At 32.2% G+C, this 22,920-nt stretch overlaps 1 protein-coding gene across 3 annotated transcripts in view; it reads left to right on the top strand.

Moving 5' to 3' along the window:
* Positions 1-22,920, top strand: part of sba (six-banded) — an 832,225-nt gene that overhangs the window by 516,757 nt on the left and 292,548 nt on the right. For all 3 annotated transcript variants that reach the window (XM_075292683.1, XM_075292682.1, XM_075292684.1), the window contains exon 4: positions 3,756-4,182. In XM_075292683.1, the coding sequence (XP_075148798.1) occupies positions 3,756-4,182 (427 nt within the window). The remainder of the gene's footprint in view (positions 1-3,755; positions 4,183-22,920) is intronic.

The raw sequence follows: 22,920 nt of genomic DNA, 5'->3' as shown, positions 1-22,920 counted from the left end.
TATCTTGTTCACATCGTGGACCAAGGAAGTGAACCTGGAGCACGATATTCACATTCGTGGCCATAGTATCCCCACATGAAAAACCCCAAGATTCTTGTTTTGCCGTTCGATAGTTTGTTCCTCTTTGAAAAGGATGTGGAAATGGTACACCCTCAAAAAAAAAAGACAACGTTTCTGTAACATATACCCCAAACACATTTTGCTTCAAGCATATATATTTTCAGGATTGGTCCAAACAAAATATTGTTTGTATTGTCCAAACATATTATGTTTCACCTTAGGGCATACACTGGTAGTAAAAAATTTAATGAATTTTTTTTTTGTGTGGATATATTTTTATGGCGCCAATTGGTTACTTCCATTATTTTACTTGCAGCATGCTCTTTAGTTCTTTCTCTCTAATCACATATATGTTTATAGACTATTTCCAAATTAATATATGTTTGCATCTAAGCATTTTATATTTACAAACATTTTATGTCCCAAACATAATATGTTCTAACATATTAACTTATATATGTCCCAAATATGTTATGCTAGTTTATGAACATTATATGCTTGCACTTAAAAATATTGTGTTAAAAAATTTGAGCTCCAAACATATAATTTTTACATCAAAACGTATGAAAAATAGTCTTTTTCGCCCGTGTAGCTGAAAACGTTGGGAGTAGAAACAAGATCTTAAAGGCATTGTCTGGTAGTAATTGGGGGAAATATAAAGAGCAGATAGAAAAGACCTATGAGTCTATTTGTTGTTCCCTTATCGATTATGCGGCCCCCGTTTAGACTCCTAATATTAACGATAACCAATGGGTAAATACCAGAACAGTGTCTGCAACATGATGCTCTTGCTCTCGGTGAGGCAAAACTGTGATCCCCTCACCCACCATCATCTGGACAAATGCAGAGCGGTAAACCGTGCCACATCCAGGAGCGTACCATCCCCACGATCCACGCTCATTCACGAATGATATACACTCAATTAACCACTTGATCGACAATGATAGTGATGAGAGAATAAGGAGGGTATTGAGAGCGGAAGACACGGCAGCGGTTCAGAAGGCTACAGTTTCCTACAAGTGCACCACCTGTCGACGATGAAGAGAGACTGCTGTTTAGAGAGACCAGGTCGGTGCTATCCCAGCTAAGATCAGGCATCTCCAGGTACTTAAACACTTACCTCTCACTTCTGAACCCGGCAATTCAAGATGTTTTGTTGTGAACAATGGACTCACAACACGAAGCATCTCTTCGTGTGTTCTGCAAAACCTACAGACCTGACTCATACTTCACTCTGGACAAATCCAGCAGAGATAGCTTGCTTCCTCGAAATGGATGTAGATAATCTAATCCCTATAATTTGTTTTGTCTTTTTATACCCTCCACCATAGGATGGGGTACATCAACTTTGTCATTCCGTTTGTAACACATCGAAATATTGCTCTAAGACCCCATAAAGTATATATATTCGATCTGAGCATGTCCGTCCATCCGTCTGTTGAAATCACGCTAACTTCCGATCGAAAAAGCTATCGGCTTGAAACTTGGCACAAGTAGTTGCTGTAGATGTAGGTCGGATGGTATCGCAAATGGGCCATATCGGTCTACTTTTACGTATAGCCCCCATATAAACGGACCCCCAAATTTGGCTTGCGATTGCTCTAAGAGAAGCAAATTTCATCCGATCCGGCTGAAATTTGGTACATGGTGTTGGTATATGGTATCCAACAACCATGCAAAAATTGGTCAATATCGGTCCATAATTACATATAGCCCCCATATGAACCGATCCACCGATTTGGCTTGCGGAGCCTCTAAGAGAACCAAATTTCATCCGATCCGGCTGAAATTTCGTACATGGTGTTAGTATATGGTCTCTAACAACCATGCAAAAATAGGTCCACATCGGTCAATAATTATATATAGCCCCCATATAAACCGATCCCCCGATTTGGTTTGCGGAGCCTCTAAGAGAAGCAAATTTCATCCTATCCGGCTGAAATTTGGTACATGTTGTTGGTATTTGTTCTCTAATGACCATGCAAAAAGTGGTCCACATCGGTCCATAATTATATATAGCCCCCATATAAATCGATCCTCAGATTTGTTCTCCGGAGCCTCTTGGAGGAGCAAAATTCATCCGATCCGGTTGAAATTTGGAACATGGTGTTAGAATGTGGTCTCTAACAAACGCGCAAGAATTGGTCCATATCGGTCCATAATTATATATAGCCCCCATATAAACCGTTCCCCAGATTTGATCTCCGGAGCCTCTTGGAGGAGCAAAATTCATCCGATCCGGTTGAAATTTGCAACGTGGTGTTAGTATAAGGCTAATAACCATGCCAAAATTGGTCCATATCGGCCTATAGTTATATATAGCCGATCCCCAATCACAAAAAAAGTGGTCCATATCGGTTCATAATCTTTGGTTGCCACACGAGCCAAAAATATTCTACCAAAATTTTATTTTTATAGAAAACATTGTCAAAATGTTATTTTTTTAGGAAATTTTGTCAAAATTTTATTTCTATAGAAAATTTTGTCAAAATTTTATTTCTATAGAAAATGTTGTCAAAATTTTATTTCTATAGAAAATTTTGTCAAAATTTTATTTCTATAGAAAATTTTGTCAAAATTTTATTTCTATAGAAAATTTTGTCAAAATTTTATTGCTATAGAAAATTTTGTCAAAATTTTATTTCTACAGAAAATTTTGTCAAAATTTTATTTCTATAGAAAATTTTGTCAAAATTTTATTTCTATAGAAAATTTTTTCCAAATTTTACTTCTATAGAAAAGGTTGTCAAAATTTTATTTTGTCAAAATTTTATTTCTATAGAAACTTTAAACTTATTTATATACGTATTTAATCGGCCTTTTTTAGTTCAATATATACCACGTATGTACTATGTGGTATATATTAAGGTGTTAGGAAATTTTAAGATACCTTGCCATCGGCAAGTGTTACCGCAACCCAAATAATTCGATTGTGGATGACATTCTTCAGTAGAAGTTTCTACGCAATCCATTGTGGAGTGTACATAAGCTTCGGCCTGGCCGTATATACTTGTTATTCTCTCTAGTTGTTTTCATAAGTAAATTTCCGGGGGCTACAACAAAAACTCAGATTTTTACGTCGTTAAAAATATATGATATATACTTTATGAGGTCTCACAACAATATTTCGATGTTTTGTTATGTCATAGTTAGGTTAACCCCCATCTGTGATAGAAGGTATAAAAAAGACAAGGGTATTTGCTACGCAAATATAATTTCATTACTTTCCTTAAATATTTTAAAAATTATCAAGATCTCGTAATAGTTATTTAAAATTTGCAACAACAACGGAGTAACCACAAATTAAAACCTATCTCCGTCTTAAAAAGCAACCCCCAAAAGTATGCTTCACAATTTTCAATGGATTTCTCTAATAATACTCCCATTACTCACACCTTATACCATTATTATAATTTACTTTGGAGTCATAAAACTTTCAATACCTGCGAAAATTTTCGTTTACTTCTTTCATACGAAATTATAAATTCACTTAGGGCATACAACATTTCAATATACTTCAATGGAAAAATGTCTTTCACAATTTCTCCCCACCGAAAAAAAACTCAACGTCTATAGACTCTTGAAAATATAATAACTAATTTTCTATTCATTGTATATTTCATTAAAAAATCACAAAAACAAAAGTTAAGTCTTTACTTAGTACTATTCATTATTTCTCATTCTCTCGTTTGCAGGTTCCTAATACACCACTAACTGCTGCCTCGGCGACAGTATACCAAAATAATAATAATGGCTTTAACAACTCCTCCTCATCCGTTAAACACCAGCAAACTTCTATGTCAGGATCCTTAGCAATTTCAACAATAGCATCAGCATCTTCATCATCTTTACCTGCCTCCAGTTCAACAACAGCGTTGTCGTCATCAGTGCCAAATATTTTGGCGTCATCTACAACGTCGATGGTAACGGCAACAGTGCCATCTGGTACTACAGTGCCAACAACATCTTTAACAGCGGATACAGCTACAACAACAACAACGATGTCGACGACGACAACAATACCTTCGGCAACACCTTCATCATCGTTGACATGTTTGCATCAGCGTCGTTTTCTAGATTGCCAGCAATTACATGCACAACCCACGGAGTTATTTAATAAAGGTAAGTTTTAACTTGCATCCCTGATGATTTTATTTAATTTTCATGTAGCATACCTTTGGGCGCACCACATAGTGGTTAATAACTACCGCACTTGCAAGTGCAAATAGGCAGTGAAAGCTATGGAATTTTCTTGGATGGGTGACTATAAGAAATATGGAAATACGATTATTTTGTGGTAAACTTTTATGTATATGAGCAACTGTAGGTTATGGGAATAGAATGAATAGACGAGGGTTATATTGAATTTTTTGAAGATCAATTTTGGCAAAATTTTCTATATAACTAATTTGTGCAAAATTTTCTACAAAAATAAAATTTTGACTTAATTTTCTATAGAAATAAAATTTTGACAAAATGTTCTATAGAAATAAAATTTTGACAAAATTTTCTATAAAAATACAAAAATTTGGAAAAATTTAATCTTAACAAAATTGTCAATAAAAATAAAATTTTGACAAAATGTTATATAGAAATAAAATTTTGACAAAATTTCCTATAGAAATAAAATGTTGACAACATTTTCGATAGAAATAAAATTTTGACAAAATGTTCTATAGAAATAAAATTTTGACAAAATATTCTATAAAAATTAAATTGTGACAAAAGGGTCTATATAATTAAAATTTTGCAAAATTTTCTACAAAAATAAAATTTTGACAAAATTTGCTATAGAAAAAAAATTTTGACAAAATTTTCGATATAAATAAAATTTTGACAAAATCTTCTATAGAAACAAAATTATGACAAAATTTTCTATAAAAATAAAAATTTTACCAAATTTTTTTTGGAAATAAAATTTTGACAAAATTTTCTATAGAAATAAAATTTAAAAAAAAATGTTCTATAAAACTAAAATTTTTAAACATTTTCTATAGAATTAAAATTTCGAAAAAATTTCCTATAAAATTTTGACAAAATATAATATATAACTAAAATTGTGCAAAATTTTCTACAAAAATAAAATTTTGACACAATTTTTTATAGAAATAAAATTTTGCCAAAATGTTTTATAGAAATAAAATTTTGACAAAATATACTATATAACTAAATTTGTGCAAAATTTTCTACAAAAATTAAATGTTGACATAATTTTCTATATATATAAAATTTTGACAAAAATTTTTTATAGAAATAAAATTTTGAAAAATTTTCTATAGAAATAAATTTTTTGACAAAAATTTCTATAGAAATACAATTTTAACAAAATTCTCCATAAAAATAAATATTTGACAAAATTTTCTTAAAAAAATAAAATTTTGGTAAAATTTTGTATAGAAATAAAATGTTGACAAAATTTTCTATAGAAATAAAATTTTGAAAAAATTTCTTATAGAAATAAAATGTTGATAAAATTTCTTCTAGAAATAAAATGTTAACAAAATGTTATATAGAAATAAAATTTTGACAAAATGTACTATATAACTAAAATTGTACATCATTTTCTACAAAAATTTTGACACAATTTTCTATAGAAATAAAATGTTGACAAAATTTTCTTTAGAAATAAAATTTTGACAAAATTTTCTATAGAAATAAAATTATGACAACATTTTCTATAAAAATAAAATCTTGACAAAATTTTCTATAGAAATAAAATTTTGACAAAATTTCCTATAGAAATAAAATGCTGGCAAAATTTTCTATAAAAATATTTTTTTTTTGACAAAAATTTCTCTAGAAATAAAATTTTGACAACATTTTCTATAGAAATAAAATTATGACAAAATTTTCTCTAGAAATAAAATTTTGACAACATTTTCTATAGAAATAAAATTTTGACGCTATGTTTTATAGAAATAAAATTTTGACAAAATATACTATATAACTAAAATTGTGCAAAATTTTCTACAAAAATTAAATTTTGACATAATTTTCTATATATATTAAATTTTAACAAAATTTTTTATAGAAATAAAATTTTGAAAAAATTTTCTATAGAAATACATTTTTTGACAAAATTTTCTATAGAAATAAAATTTTGACAAAATTTCCTATAGAAATAAAATGTTGACAAAATTTTGACAGAATGTCGTATAGAAATAAAATTAACAAAATGTTCTATATAATTAAAATTGTGCAAAATTTTCTACAAAAATAAATTTTTGGCAAAATTGTGTTTAGAAATAAAATTTTGACAAAATTTTCTATAGAAATAAAATTTTGACAAAATTTTCTATAGAAAAAAAATTTTGACAAAATTTTCTATAGAAATAAAATCTTGACAAAATTTTCTATAGATATAAAATTTTGACAAAATTTTCTATAGATATAAAATTTTGACAAAATTTTCTATAGATATAAAATTTTGACAAAATTTTCTATAGAAATAAAATTTTGACACAATGTACTATATAACTAAAATTGTGCAATTTTGACATAATTTTCTATATATATATATATATATATATATATATATATATATATATATATATATATATATATATATATATATATATATATATATATATATATATATATATATATATATATATATATATATATATATATATATATATATATATATATATATATATATATATATATATATATATATATATATATATATATATAATTTTAACAAAATTTTTTTTATGGAAATAAAATTTTGAAAAAATTTTCTATAGAAATAAAATTTTGACAAAATGTACTATATAACTAAAATTGTGCAAAATTTTCTACAAAAAATAAATTTTGACATAATTTTCTATATACATATATAATGTTGACAAAATTTTTTATAGAAATAAAGTTTTGAAAAAGTTTTCTACAGAAATTAATTTTTTGACTAAAAATTTTTATAGAAATAAAATTTTTACAAAATTTTCTATGAAAATAAAATTTTGACATGATTTTCTATAGAAATAAAATTTTGACAAAATTTTCTATATAAATAATATTTTAACAAAATTTTCTATAAAAATAAAATTTTGACACAAATTTCTATAGAAATACAATTTTGACAAAATTTCTCTAGAAATAAAGTTTTTACAAAATTTCCTTTAGAACTAATATTATGGTAAAATTTTCTATAAAAATTTTGACACAATTTTCTATAGAAATAAAATTTTGACAAAATTTTCTATAGAAATAAAATGTGGACAAAATGTTCTATAGAAATAAAATGTTGACAAAATTTTCTATAGAAATAAATTTTTGGAAAAAATTTCCTATAGAAAAAAAAAATTTGGCAAAATTTTTTATAAAAATAAAATTTTGACACAATTTTCTATAGAAATAAAATTTTTACAAAATTACCTATAGAACTAATATTTTGGCAAAATTTTCTAGGGAAATAAAATTTTGACAAAATTTACTATGGAAATAAAATTTTGAAAACATTTGCTATAGAAATAATATTTTTAAAAAATTTGCTATAGAAATAAAATTTTGACAAAATTTTGTATAGAAATAAAATTTTGACATAATTTTCTATAAAAATAAAATTTTGACAAAATAAGATTTTTTATTTGGTAGTTTTTTTTGGTAAAATTTGTTTCAAATTTTGGTAGATTATTTTTGGCTCGAGTGGTAACTGTAAAATACTGCCCCAACTCTTCCAAAAGATTTTTATAAAAATCAAATCAACTAATTTATTGATTCTGGATATTTTACAGCACAGCATCGACATTGTATATTCCTTAGCAAAGAGTAAATGTCAGGGTAAATATTGACTCTGAATGCTTTTAGTGAAATTGAGTACTGTCACAAAATTCGCTGGTCGCAATATCCTGTACTCTACCCATTACTCACAAACGATATCAATGTTTGACGGAAGCTATTGAAATTGAAGCCGTAGTACACTTTTAGGCAAATAATTTATGCGTTTTCTTTTATAGCCTCATAACCTGATGTATAACACTCCGAAGGGGAACATTCATGGCAGTTAAATATTGACTCAATGTCAAAGGCATTTGACAATTTTCAGTTCCATTGATTGTATTGCACTGCGTTTGAGGTGGGGGGCGGATGCAAAATAAAAACCTAACCGGAAAATATACCGGAATAAATGGCAAATGGTTTGTTTTATCTTAAAGAAATAAGTTAAGATTTGAGAGTGACTCTGATTTAGTGGAGAGAATTGAAGGAACTTGGATAGGGTGCAAAATCGTAGCTTTTCCCCAGCATGAATAGAACAATTCGGTTAGGTTAGATTAGGTGGCAGCCCGATGTATCAGGCTCACTTAGACTATTCAGTCCATTGTGATACCACATTGGTGAACTTCTCTCTTATCACTGAGTGCTGCACGATTTCATGTTAAGCTCAATGACAAGGGACCTCCTTTTTATAGCCGAGTTCGAACGGCGTTCCACATTGCAGTGAAACCACTTAGAGAAGCTTTGAAAACCTTGATCTAATTTGGTTCAGATTTAGATAAAGCCTCCATATATTCGTTTTTCCGTTTTATACAAATATGGCCAAAATTCCCACAAATTCTGTGATGATTTCCCCATATCATAGTCATATCCTATACACTATAATGCCAGAATTTCCACAGAACGGTTGAGTTTTAAATAAGGCTCCAGTCGCCCGACTTGACCAAATAATATATCACATCCCACACTTGACCATATATCTTGGCGAGATCTAACCAATATCCTTGTAAAATCGCCACTGATGAGTAGCAAAAATTGTAAATATTACTAAAATTGTCCTATATCTCGAAAACATATGTATCGCCTGATAAACCATAAATGCTCTTTTGTACAATTGCATTAAAATTTCTCTCACTTCATATTTCCAATATTTTTTATTAACATTGTGTTTCATCCCAGGGCGTTAGCCAATTTAAATTTTAATTCTAGAGCTTTTGTAGAAGTACAAAAAATTGTCTCCATTAAAAGTATTTGTATCTGAAAATGCAAACCTTTATATAGCTCCCAGCACATTTGAAGTAGTTGAGATGGTAACACAAGTGTTTGTCTACATAGGGTATAATATAGTTGGCTCCGCCCGACTTTAGACTTTACTTACTTGTTTAATAATGGACTCAATATTAGTGGCATACTAACTCTGTAGGTTCAGAACCAACTATATCTCCTAATATCTGTTCAGATTGTGATACAACTCCCATGAACATGTAAATATGGAAATGCGGTTTATACTCCAAACCTATACCAATAATACCCTACAAATGGTTATGTTTACTAATTCAGTAGGGTTGGTTTAGGGTATGATATAGTCAGCCCCGCCCGACTTTCTATTTTACTCACTTGTTATACCCTCCACCATAGGATGGGCGGTATTTTAACTTTGTCATTCCGTTTGTAACACATCGAAATATTGCTCTAAGACCCCATAAAGTTTATATATTCTGGGTCGTGGTGAAATTCTGAGTCGATCTAAGCATGTCCGTCCGTCCGTCTGTTGAAATCACGCTAACCTCCGAACGAAACAAGCTATCGACTTGAAACTTGGCACAAGTTGGCCATATCGGTCCACTTTAACATATAGCCCCCATATAAACCGATCCCCAGATTTAGCTTCCGTAGCCTCTAAGAGAAGCAAATTTCATCCGATCCGGCTGAAATTTGGTACGTGGTATTAGTATATGGTTTCTAACAACTATGCAAAAATTGGTCCATATCGGTCCATAATTATATATAGCCCCCATATAAACCGTTTCACAGATTTGATCTCCGGAGCCTCTTGGAGGAGCAAAATTCTTCCGATCCGGTTGAAATTTGGAACGTGGTGTTAGTATATTGCTGCTAATAACCATGCCAAAATTGGTCCATATCGGTCTATAGTTTTATATAGTCGATCCCCAATCACACAAAAATTGGTCCATATCGATTCATAATCATGGTTGCCACTCGAGCTAAAAATAATCAGTTAAAATTTTATTTGTATAGAAAATTTTGTCAAAATTTTATTTGTATAGAAAATTTTGTCAAAATTTTATTCCTATGGAAAATTTTGTCAAATTTTATATCCATAGAAAATTTTGCCAATTCTATAGAGAATGTTGTCAATATTTTAATTCTATTGAAAATTTTGTCAACATTTTATTTCTATAGAAATTTTTGTCAAAATTTTATTTCTATAGAAGATTTTGTCAAAATTTTATTTCTATAGAAAAATTTTGTCAAAATTTTATTTCTATAAAAAATTTTGTCAAAATTTTATTCCTATGGAAAATTTTGTCAAATTTTATATCTATAGAAAATTTTGCCAATTCTATAGAGAATGTTGTCAATATTTTAATTCTATTGAAAATTTTGTCAACATTTTATTTCTATAGAAATTTTTGTCAAAATTTTATTTCTATAGAAGATTTTGTCAAAATTTTATTTCTATAGAAGATTTTGTCAAAATTTTATTTCTATAGAAAAATTTTGTCAAAATTTTATTTCTATAAAAAATTTTGTCAAAATTTTATTCTATAGAAAATTTTGTCCAAATTTTACTTCTATAGAAAATGTTGCCATGATTTTATTTTGTCAAAATTTTATTACTATAGAAACTTTTGTCAAAATTTTATTTCTATAGAAAATTTTGTCAAACTTAATTATATACGTATTTAATCGGCCTTTTTTAGTTTAATATATATCCCGTATCGACTGCCTTGCAAGTGTTACCGAAACCAAAGTAATTCGATTGTGGATGACAGTCTTCAGTAGAAGTTTCTACGCAATCCATGGTGGAGGGTACATAAGCTTCGGCCTGACCGAACTTACGGCCGTATATACTTGTTTTTTTTTCAGTGTAATTGGACCAAACATTTCCATCTGAAACTCTCACTCAAAAGATCAGAAACGAAACCTCGAGAAATGATTTTCAACTATCGATAATATCAAATTATCTAAAACTTTTATTTAGTATTCGTTTACAAAATTTGTTGCCTACCTTTAGGCTTGTCATACTAAATTATTTATAAAAAATAATTTTAAGTATAGCTCCTTACGTATAAAAATTATCATTCGCTGCCCATCCCATCACCTATAGATTGGCACTCTAGACTAGCTTTTGGGCAAGGATTTCGTTGTAAGAAAACCACAAACAATGACATTTTTAGCTTTTTGTTCACATTTTTACGTGCAAAATACAATAAAAATTGCAATCTCATTCTAAGAATTCAATGACTGTTCATTTTTTCCATCCTTTGTTTTTCGTGACTGAAATAAACCACTTTTACAAAGATATAGAGTGAGTGGAAAAAGATTTCTTATAATACCGGAAGTAAGAAAAATATCCTACATATATTGAAACGCCGAGTGAATAATGCCTCAAAACAGAGTGTAGAAAAATGCACTTGATTCATTTTCAATACATACGAAAATCCCTTCCTTTCTTTTCAAGCCTTCTGAGAGGGCAAAATACATACATCCACCAACCCCAATTTACTTGTCATTGTCCTCTTGTCCACAGTCTTTTTTTTTGCTAAAAGCCATTGACATATCATCACATCAAACCTTCGACTGTGTGCCAGCACTCAACTCTCCAACTGCAGCTCCATGCACTGGCACTTTTGTAGCCACCTACAGTCATTATTATCCTTTTAACGCAGTTTCGCTGCTGTGCTTCTCTTCTTCTACTCTCACCTTTTTGTTTCGCAGATTTTTCTGCCATTTCTTTTGTTCATGCTTATACAACGATTTTCTTGGCGAAACTTTATAGATGTAGATACAAGATTCTCCCACTCTGCTCTTTATTCATGTCAATGCTTTATTTATTGTTATAAGCGGGTTAAAATTTTAGCTCGTTTTTTCCCGACAGATGCATCCTTTTTGAGGTTGCTTGATTTTTTATATCGATTTTTCCCAGATGCAAGAATAAATATACGAAAACAATGATTTCTTCAAAATTCACTATTTTAATAATTATCTTTTTAAAAGCAAGGTATTTAAAAGCCTTCATTGCATAGAGTTTGCAGTTTTCTACTTTCCACGAATTGCTTAAATAAAAATTTAATCTTTTATAATTATGGAAAATGTAGCTGGCGAAATTCCTCTCTATTATCTTTTCTGTGCTCAATTACACGAAATTTCTTTTAATTACTTTTTGCTTTTCTTTTTAAGAAATCTTTGTGAGGCCTGTCTGTAATTAGATTCCTCATTTATCGTTTCTTTATAACTGAGTAAAATTTGTTGCATACCTTTAGGAGTAAGCCTGTTTGTTATATGTTTTACAGCATTAATTCCATTCCACAGTGTGGATGATTAGTATATGTTTTATGTAATACAATTTGGATCAATTTGGAAATATTCTAGACTAAATATTTACGAGGGTGGATAAAAACATTGGCAGACTATTTAAAGTACATTTTCTAGGTCCGTTAGTAATTTATAGTTACATGCTCTCAAAGTTCGCTTACTCCTCTCGCCAAATATAGAACACTCACACAAGAGGTACTTAATTGAATAATTTTTCCACGGAAGTTGTTATTCTTCACAACAATAGTTCTTGCAAAATCAACAATCAGGCAGCGAACCTTTATTATAGATACCACTAAATGTGATACTTTTTACATTTTTGTGCCACCATTTCGACATACTGTGCCACTTTAAAAAAAAAAAAATTATTTATACTGTGAGCTTTTCAGGTACATTGGAACCCTAAATACCTTTAAGATTACGTATAATCAACAAATAATCAAGTTTAACAAATAATCAAGTTTACCATTCGAACATTATATTTGTGAACAATTGTTCCGCCTAAAATTATGCAAAGAAAATTTTCGATAGTAGATAAAAATTTCAAACAATCGTTAAAAAATTTCAAAGAATTATTGATAGGTTAGTGAGGATCTTGATTAAAACAAGTATATATGGCCGTAAGTTCGGCCAGGCCGAAGCTTATGTACCCTCCATCATGAATTGCGTAGAAACTTTTTCTAAACACTGCCATCCACAATCGAATTAATTGAGTTGCGGTAACGCTTGCCAATGGCAATGTATCTTAAAACCTCCTAACACCGTCTTCTAAATTGTAAGTGAGTCCATACGTGGTATATATTAAATCAAAAAAGACCGATTAAATACGTATAGTTATAATTCAGAAACAAAATTTACACAAAATTTTCTCTAGAAATAAAATTTTGACAAAATTTTCTCTAGAAATAAAATTTTGACAAAATTTTCTATAGAAATGAAATTTTAACAAAATTTTCTATAGAAATAAAATTATGGTAGATTATTTTTGGCTCGAGTGGCAACCATGATTATGAACCGGTATGGACCAATTTCTGTGTGATTGGAGATCGGCTATATATAACTATAGACCGATATGGACCAATTTTGGTATGGTTGCTAGCGGTCATATACTAACACCACGTTCCAAATTTCAAACAGATCGGATGAATTTTGCTTCTCCAAGAGGCTCCGGAGGTCAAATCTGTGGATCGGTTTATATAGTGGCTATATACAATTATGGACCGATATAAACCAATTCTGGCATGGTTGTTAGAGACCATATACTAACACCACGTACCAAATTTCAACCGAATCGGATGAAATTTGCTTCTCTTAGAGGCTCCGCAAGCCAAATCTGCACGGTTGAAAAAGACTGTTTTTCATATGTGTGGCTATAAACATTATATGTTTGGAACACAAATTTTTAAACACAATATTTTTGAGTGCAAGCATATAATGTTCATAAACTAGTATAACATGTTTGGGACATATATGTTAATATGTTAGAACATATTATGTTTGGGACATAAAATGTTTGTAAATATAATATGCTTGAATGCAAACATATATTAATTTAGAAATAGCCTATAAACATATATGTGTTTAGTAGCTTGGAGCGCTATTTAACAGGGAGCGATATTGAATTAAGTTGGTGGTTGTTGCTTGTTATTACAAAATTAACATTTTATTTGTCCTTGGGCAATTGATCAGCTACTTCTTTGATCCTTACAAACTGTGTGGTCCGCTGTTCGAATCCCCGTCCGGCAAAAGGTAAAATTAAAATAAAATAAACAAGTATATACAGCACTAAGTTCGGCCGGGCCGAATCTTAAATACCCACCACCATGAACCAAATATTAGGGTTTCCTTTGAAATTTCAGGAGGGATTGAGGACTTGAGGACACTTCCCGAAGATAAATTTAAAGATTTCACCTATGAGGACTATATCAGATTCTGGATTTATAAGAACCATTTTTGTTTGAATTTTAGAAGAGTCATTAACATCTCTTGTAAGTGTGCAAGAAAATTATAAAATAACGTCTTGATTTGAAATCTTAAATCTGTAGAAGTAAAATCTGGAAATTTTACATTGAGCAAGTAATTTTCATGATCAGTGCGCCTTCTACACCCTCAAGAAATGAAGTCGGTCTATATGGAGGCATTACCAAAAGGACCGATAAAAACTTAATCCGATACACGTTTTGGGAGCCTAAAATAATATTTACAATTTCAGGCAAATCGCATAAAAACTAGGGATTCTAGAAACCCAAGAAGTAAAATCGGGATATCGGTCTATATGGGGGCTATACCAAAACATGGACCGATACTCACCATTTGTGGCACACCTCTTTATAGTCCTCAAATACCTATAAATTTCCAATTTCAGACAAATTGTATTTAAACTACGGATTCTATAAGCCGAAGACCCCAAATCGGGAGGTCGTTTTATATGGGGACCATACCAAAACATGGACCGATACTCACAATTTTTGGCACACGTATTGGTGGTCCTACAATACCTCTAGATTTCCAATTTCAGGTAAATTGAATAAAAACTGCGGTTTCTATAAGCCCAAGAAGTAAAATCGGGAGATCGATCTAAATGGGGGCTATACCAAAATATGGACCGATACTCACCATTTTCGGCACACCTCTTTATGGTCCTAAAATACCACTAGATTTCCAATTTCAGGCAAATAGGATAAAAACTTCGGATTCTAGAAGCCCAAGAATTAAAATCGGGAAATCGGTCTATATGGGGGCTATACCAAATATGGACCGATACTTACCATTTTCGGCACACCTCTTTATGATCCTAAAATACCACTAGATTTCAAATTTCAGACAAATTGGATAAAAACTACGGTTTCTATAAGCCCAAGACCCCAAATCGGGAGGTCCTTTTATATGGGGACCATACCAAAACATGGACCGATACTCACAATTTTTGGCATACGTATTTGTGGTCCTACAATACTTCTAGATTTCCAATTTCAGGTAAATTGAATAAAAACTGCGGTTTCTATAAGCCCAAGAAGTAAAATCGGGAGATCGGTCTATATGGGGGCTATACCAAAATATTGTCCGATACTCACAATTTTTGGCACACGTATTTGTGGTCTTACAATACCTCTAGATTTCCAATTTCAGGTAAATTGAATAAAAACTGCGGTTTCTATAAGCCCAAGAAGTAAAATCGGGAGATCGGTCTATATGGGGGCTATACCAAAACATGGGCCGATACTCACCATTTTTGGCACACCCCTTTATGGTCATAAAATACCTCTACATTTCTAATTTCAGGCAAATTGGATAAAAACTACGATTTCTATAAGCCCAAGACCCCAAATCGGGAGGTCGGTTTATATGGGGACTATATCAAAACCTGGACCGATATAGCCCATCTTCGAACTTGACCTGCCTGCAGACAAAAGACGAGTTTGTGCAAAATTTCAGCGCGATTGCTTCATTATTGAAGACTGTAGCGTGATTACAACAGACAGACAGACAGACAGACGGACAGACGGACATCGTTATATCGTCTTAGAATTTCTCCCTGATCAAGAATATATATACTTTATATAGTCGGAAATCGATATTTCGATGCGTTACAAACGGAATGACAAACTTATTATACCCCCGTCACCATTCTATGGTGGTGGGTATAAAAATCATAAAATTGAATAATTTCTTCTACAATGTTTGTATTACAGAAAAAGGTGCTAAGAACTAAAAAATCTCGTGGAAATGAGAAAGATGTGGGGGAATATACAATTAGGCAGAAACACAATTTTGGAGCATTCAGGTCGAAAACCTATGTTGTTAGCACCTATATTACCTGTTTATTTTCATAATTCATTATGATTGTAAATATATAAATAAATAAATAAAATTTTGAGCACAATATTGTTTGGGAGAATTTTTTTTAAGCATATAATATTTTTGGGTGCAAAATGCTTCCAAACATATTATATGTTCACATAATAACATATTGTTTTTTGGAAGACAACATTATTGAATTTGGATGCAAAAATACAAAATGTTTGGAACTTAGACTACCCAAACATATATTTATTAGATTAATATGCTTTCAAACATATTATATATTGGAAGAGATCAAACATATAAATGTTTGGGCAATACTCAAAAATGTATATGCTTGAAGCAAAATATGTTTGGGAGTATATGTTACAGAAGCGATTTTTTGTGAGGGTGTGGGGATCGGTTTATATGGGGGCCATATATAATTATGAACCGATGTGGACCCATTTTTGCATGGTTGTTAGAGACTATATACCAACACCATGTTCCAAATTTCAGCCCGATCGGACGAAATTTGCTTCTCTTAAAGGCTCCGGAAGCCAAATCTGGGGATCGGTATATATAGGGGCTATATATACTTATTGACCGATGTGGACCAATTTTTGCATGGTTGTTAGAGACTATATACTAACACAATGTTCCAAATTTCAGCCGGATCGGATGAAATTTGCTTCTCTTAAAGGCTCCGCAAGCCAAATCTGGGGATCGTTTTATATAGGGGCTATATATAATTATGGACCGATGTGGACCAATTTTTGCATGATTGTTAGAGACCATGTACAAAATTTCAGCCAGATCAGATGAAATATGCTTTTCTTAGAGGCTCCGCAAGCCAAATCTGGGGGTCCGTGTACATGGGGGCTATACGTAAAAGTGAACCGATATGGCCATTTGCAATACTATTTGTCCTACATTGTAAATGGGCCATATCGGTCTACTCTTACGTATAGCCCCCATATGGACGGACCCCCAGATTTGGCTTGCGGATCCTCTAAGAGAAGCATATTTCATCCGATCTGGCTAAAATTTGGTACATGGTCTCTAACAACCATGCAAAAATTGGTCCACATAGGTTCATAATTATATATAGCCCCCATATAAACCAATCCCCAGATTTGTCTTGCGGAGCCTCAAAGAGAAGCAAATTTCATCCGATCCGGCTGAAATTTGGTACATGATGTTCGTATCTGGTCTCAAACAACCATGCAAAAATTGGTCCACATCGGTCCATAATTATATATAGCCCCTATATAAACCGATCCCCAGATTTGGCTTCCGGAGCCTTTAAGAGAAGCAAATTTCGTCCGATCGGGCTGAAATTTGGAACTTGGTATACAGTCTCTAACAACCATGCAAAAATTGGTCCACATCGGTTCATAATTATATATAATTATATATATAATTATATATATAATTATATATAGAAAAGCAAATCTCATCCGATCCGGCTGAAATTTGGTACATGATGTTGGTACCTGGTCTCTAACAACCGTGCACAAATTGGTCCATATCGGTCAATAGTTATATATAGCCCCCAGATAAACCGATCCCCAGATTTGCCTTGCGGAGCCTCTAAGAGAAGCAAATTTTATCCGATCCGGCTGAAATTTGGTACATGCTGTTAGTATATGGTCTCTAACAATCAATCTAACAATTGGTCTACACCGGTCCATAATTATATATTAGGTTAGGTTAGGTTAGGTGGCAGCCCGATGTATCAGGCTCACTTAGACTATTCAGTCCATTGTGATACCACATTGGTGAACTTCTCTCTTATCACTGAGTGCTGCCCAATTCCATGTTAAGCTCAATGACAAGGGACCTCCTTTTTATAGCCGAGTCTGAACGGCGTTCCTCATTACAGTGACACCACTTAGAGAAGCTTTGAAACCCTCACCAGCATTACTGAGGTGGGATAATCCACCGCTGAAAAACTTTTTGGTGTTCGGTCTAAGCAGGAATCGAACCCACGACCTTAAGTATGCAAGGCGGGAATGCTAACCATTGCACCACGGTGGCTCCCATAATTATATATTGCCCCCATATAAACCGATACCCAGATTTGACCGCCGGAGCCTCGTGGAAGAACAGAATTCATCCTATTCGGTTGAAATTTGGTACGTGGTGTAGTATATGATCTCTAACAACCATGCAGGAATTGATCCATATCGGTCCATAATTATATATAGCCCCCATATAAACCGATCACCAAATTTGACCTCCGGTGCCTTTTGGAGAAGCAAAATTCATCCGATCTGGTTGAAATTTGGTACATGATGTTAGTATATGATATTTAACAACCATGCCAAAAGTGGTCCATAATATATAGCCCCCATATAAACCGATCCTGAGATTTGGTTTTGGAGCCTCTTGGAGGAGCAAATTTCAGTTGAAATTTGGTACATTGTGCTAAAGGGTGATACGATCAAAATTTGGTCAAGGAAAAACGCGTGTAAATCGGTGAAATCATTTATCTAAAAAATCAAATTAAATTTCTTTTTCAAGTTCAATTAGTATAAAATTCAGGAAAATATTCAGTTAGGCTTTCGCTTTTCAAATCCGAATTGCCGGGCCTCACGCTTGATACCTGCCATCAGATTTTGTACAGCCACCTTGTCCACCTTCTTCGCCGCAGAAAGCCAGTTTGCCTTGAACTGCTGCTCGTCCTTAGCAGTTTTTTTGGTCTTCTTTAGGTTCCGCTTGACAATAGCCCAGTATTTCTCAATTGGGCGGAGTGTGTACGTTGTTGGCGGCGTACCACTCCATGGCCTTTTTACCGTAATGGTAAAATGCCAAATCCGGCCAAAACAGCACGGAACAACCGTATTTCTTCAGGAAAGGCAGCAGACGTTTATTCAAACACTCTTTCACGTAAATTTCGTGGTTGACAGTCCCGGAAGCTATGAAAATGCTGCTTTTCAAGCCACAGGTACAGATGGCTTGCCAAACCAGATATTTCTTTGCGAACTTTGACAGTTTTATGTGCTTGAAAATATCTGCTACCTTTCCCCTTCCTTTTGTCTTATAAAACTCCTGTCCCGGAAGCTCCTCCGGGATCGCGCTTTGGCCGTCGTATTTTGTTTATCATCGCGATTTGGAGTCACTACCTTCTTGTAAGTCGATAGTCCGGCTAGTTTTTTTGGCTCGATGCACGGTTGTAGACGATGCACCCAGCTTATTTGCGGCATCTCGGAGAGGGAGGTTAGGGTTTCGCTTGAAACTACCGGCAACTCTCTTTGTCGTCTCAGCGGCTTCCGGTTTTCGATTTCCCCCCGATCCAGACTTCCTAGCTGTCGACAAACGTTCCCCCAACACTTTAATTACATTTGTAACGGTTGATTTGGCAACTTTTAGCGATTTTGCCAGCTTTGCGTGCGAGTAGCTCGGATTTTCGCGATGCGCGAGCAAAATTTTGATAAGCTGCTCTTGTTGCTCGGATGGCATTTTGACAACTGAAGAGTGAATTCCAAAATCAAAATAGGAGCAACATTCTACACACACACACCTTCAAAATGAGGGGTGTTCAGGTTTTTTTAATGCAAAATTGGAAGAAATAAGTTTATATTGACCAAATTTTGACCGTATCACCCTTTAGTATATGGCCGTTAACAGCAATGCCTAACTAGGTCCATATCGGTTTATAGTCGGTTTATATTTATAGCCCTCAGAAGGTTTATATATATAGCCCTCAGATAAATCGATCCCCAATCACACAAACATTGGTCCATATCAAGTTCATAATTATATATATCCCCTCATATAAGCGACCCCATATTGCAATTCTCTCTACACGCAAAAAAATAATTCTTTCCTCCCAAACGAAATTTTAGACAAACAAGGTTCGTTTCTCATTTGCTTTTCGTTGAAAGGAAGTGTATTTGGAAGAAAAGCATATTTTTTTGTGATAAACGTTTATTATTTTCCAGGATGTAAAAACAATTTCATTTCAAGACTAACTCAAAAAAAATTTTTTTCTGGCTAATTGCATTTTCCCTCACATCTTTCCCACTTCCACGAAGTTTTTTAGTTCTTAGCACCTTTTTCTGTAACACAAACAATGTAGAAGAAATTATACGATTTTATAAATTTTAAAATTTTTTTTTTACCTTTCGCCTGGACGGAGAATCGAACCGCGGACCATGCAATTTGTAAGCCAACACACCATCCACTGAGCCATGTAGCCATTATTGTCATCAATAGGCAATTACCCATATAACTAAGTTATATTTATATAGCATAGCTTGCGGCGCCCACGAGCCGATTAAACAAAGTTTATTTAACAGAAAAATACATTTAGTTGGGCACCGTGGAGCAGTGGTTGCTACGTCTGACTTGCATGCCAAGGGTCGTGGGTTCGATCCCTGCTTCGACCAAAGTTTTTTTTTTTTTTTTACATATATTCCAGATATGATCGGAAGATTCCGAAAAATGTTCAACATTACATTCTACTATATTAAATTTTTACTATGAACTGTAAAATGTGTCTTATTAAAGACCTAAATTTAGAAAAGAACAGTGTTTGACATAAACGAAATGGACTGTGTTGTTGGTTCAAAAATATCTTTTTTTACTGAAAAAATAAAAATTTTGTAACAAACGAATTTTTTTGGTGATAAAAGTGTATACTTTTCGAAGCAATTCAAAAAACTCTAACAAAAGAAAAACGTTTTCGGTACACGTTTTCCAAACGTTTTTTTTCTTTGCGTGTAAGTACCGTGCAAAAGTCTTTTGTCTAATATATACAACGTATAAACTAACTAACAATTTAGAAAACGATGTTAAGAAATTTTAAGATACCTTGCCATCGGAAAGTATTACCACAACTCAAGTAATTCGGTTGTGGATGACAGTCTTTCGTAGAAGTTTCTACGCAATCCATGGTGGAGGGTACATAAGATTCGGCCTGGCCGAACTTACGGCCGTATATACTTGTTGTTGTTTTTTTTTTAATTCAATCAGTGAATTTTTTAATTGCTTACATTTTTAACTTCAATCAACTTATTAATTGTAAATAGTTTGGCGATATTTCGTTCTGTGTACGCTGAATTAGTTTTTGGTAGACCAAAGTGCAGAATTTCAAAAGGGATGTGTAGTTACTGACTTCAACATGAGCATTTCATATTATAAAGTTGGATGCATCAATCTTTAGCCATTTCTTATTTCTTCATAACATTCCACTCTCATCATAAAATAATAATACTCTACTATGCAATTTATTTTCTAAAAGTGTGGTCTTTGTTTCACATGCCAAATGATTCAGTTTGAGAAACTACAAAGACTTTGTGTTTTACTTGTTTTTTTGATGATAACTATAATAAATCATGAAATTCTATTCCTGAGTAAAAAAAAACAAACAAAACGACTAGTTTTCGAATCTACGATAGACAATGATCATAGAATTGTGAACATTCCAGGCATAGAATAAAACTATACACAAAAAAAAAATATTGTCTATTTTTCGATTGTCTGAACAAAAGGCAACTAAATCATAGCATACTTCTAAGCTGTAACAAAAACATTCTGTTATGCTTCACAGCACATCCCTAAAAATATGCTGTAACTTTTAATGAAATAAAATCTGTATCATACTGTTTTGGGTTTTTTGTTCTTTTGCTCTCTACAAAGCATATTTAAACGTTCAACTTAAAAAATACAATACACACACACCACAGAGAGAAATGAGAATGGGAGGTATGGGAGAAGTACTGGGCAAAAATACAGTGAGAGAAATTTTAATGGGCCAGCAAAAACGTGTTTAACCAAAAATGAAATGAAAGTGTTATTTTTCGATCCGGAAATGTCAAACGCTAGAAGAACTTGCCAAAATGGTCGAAGTTGCACGCCAACCCAATTCCCTTCGATTGAAGTTTGTAAGTTAACACATTATTCACTGGGATACGTAGCGGTTATTGCCCTCACAGGCAAGTAGCAACACATAAAGTTAAGCAGTTATTTTTATGGAGCACAGTTCTCGGCGCCCACAAGCCGTTGTAAAGAAATTTTATTTAACAGAAACATACCTTTAGTTGGCCACTTTCTTAAAAATATGACTTTTGGAAACGGAAATAATGTAATTTTACATAAATTCAAAAAAAATCTACTATATTAAATGTTTACTATGAACTTCAAAATATGTCTTATTAAAGACTTAAAGTCGGAAAAGAGGAGTGCTTGATATAAACGAAATGGTCTGTGATTTTGGAACAAAAATAATTTTTTATTGCAAAAATACAATTTTTATAAAAATAAAATTTTTGGTAATATGAGTTTGAAATTGTCGAAGAAAATCTAACGAACTTTTTTATTTGTTCTTAGAGTTCTTCGCTTATCTAAAATTTCGTTCTTCGTGGAAAAGAAACTCTTTCTTTTCCACTATGTGCTATGAGCTGTTGCAACCGAGTGTAATTATCACAGGAGCTTTGTATCCAGCTCAAATGATGCCTTTGAGTAGAGGTGTACGTGTACACTGTAATATTTTACTCACGCTCACGCACACTCACGACAGAAAAATCTTACTCACGATTCACGCGTGAGTCACGAAATAGAAGTAAAATTTTGGCAAAATTTTCTATAGAAATAAAATTTTGGCAAAATTTTCTATAGAAATAAAATTTTGACAAAATTTTCTATAAAAATAAAATTTTGACAAAATTGTATATAGAATTAAAATTTTGACAAAGTTTTCTATAGAAATAAAATGTTGACAAAATATAAAATAAAAAATTTTCTATAGAAATAAAATTTTGGCAAAATTTTCTGTAGAAATAAAATTTTGACAAAATT

The sequence above is a fragment of the Haematobia irritans genome, chromosome 1, assembly GCF_050003625.1.
Source record: "Haematobia irritans isolate KBUSLIRL chromosome 1, ASM5000362v1, whole genome shotgun sequence".
In the NCBI taxonomy this organism is placed as follows: Eukaryota; Metazoa; Arthropoda; class Insecta; order Diptera; family Muscidae; genus Haematobia; species Haematobia irritans.
The sequence above is the reverse complement of the archived record's forward strand: the minus strand, read 5'-3'. Positions and strand labels throughout refer to the sequence as shown.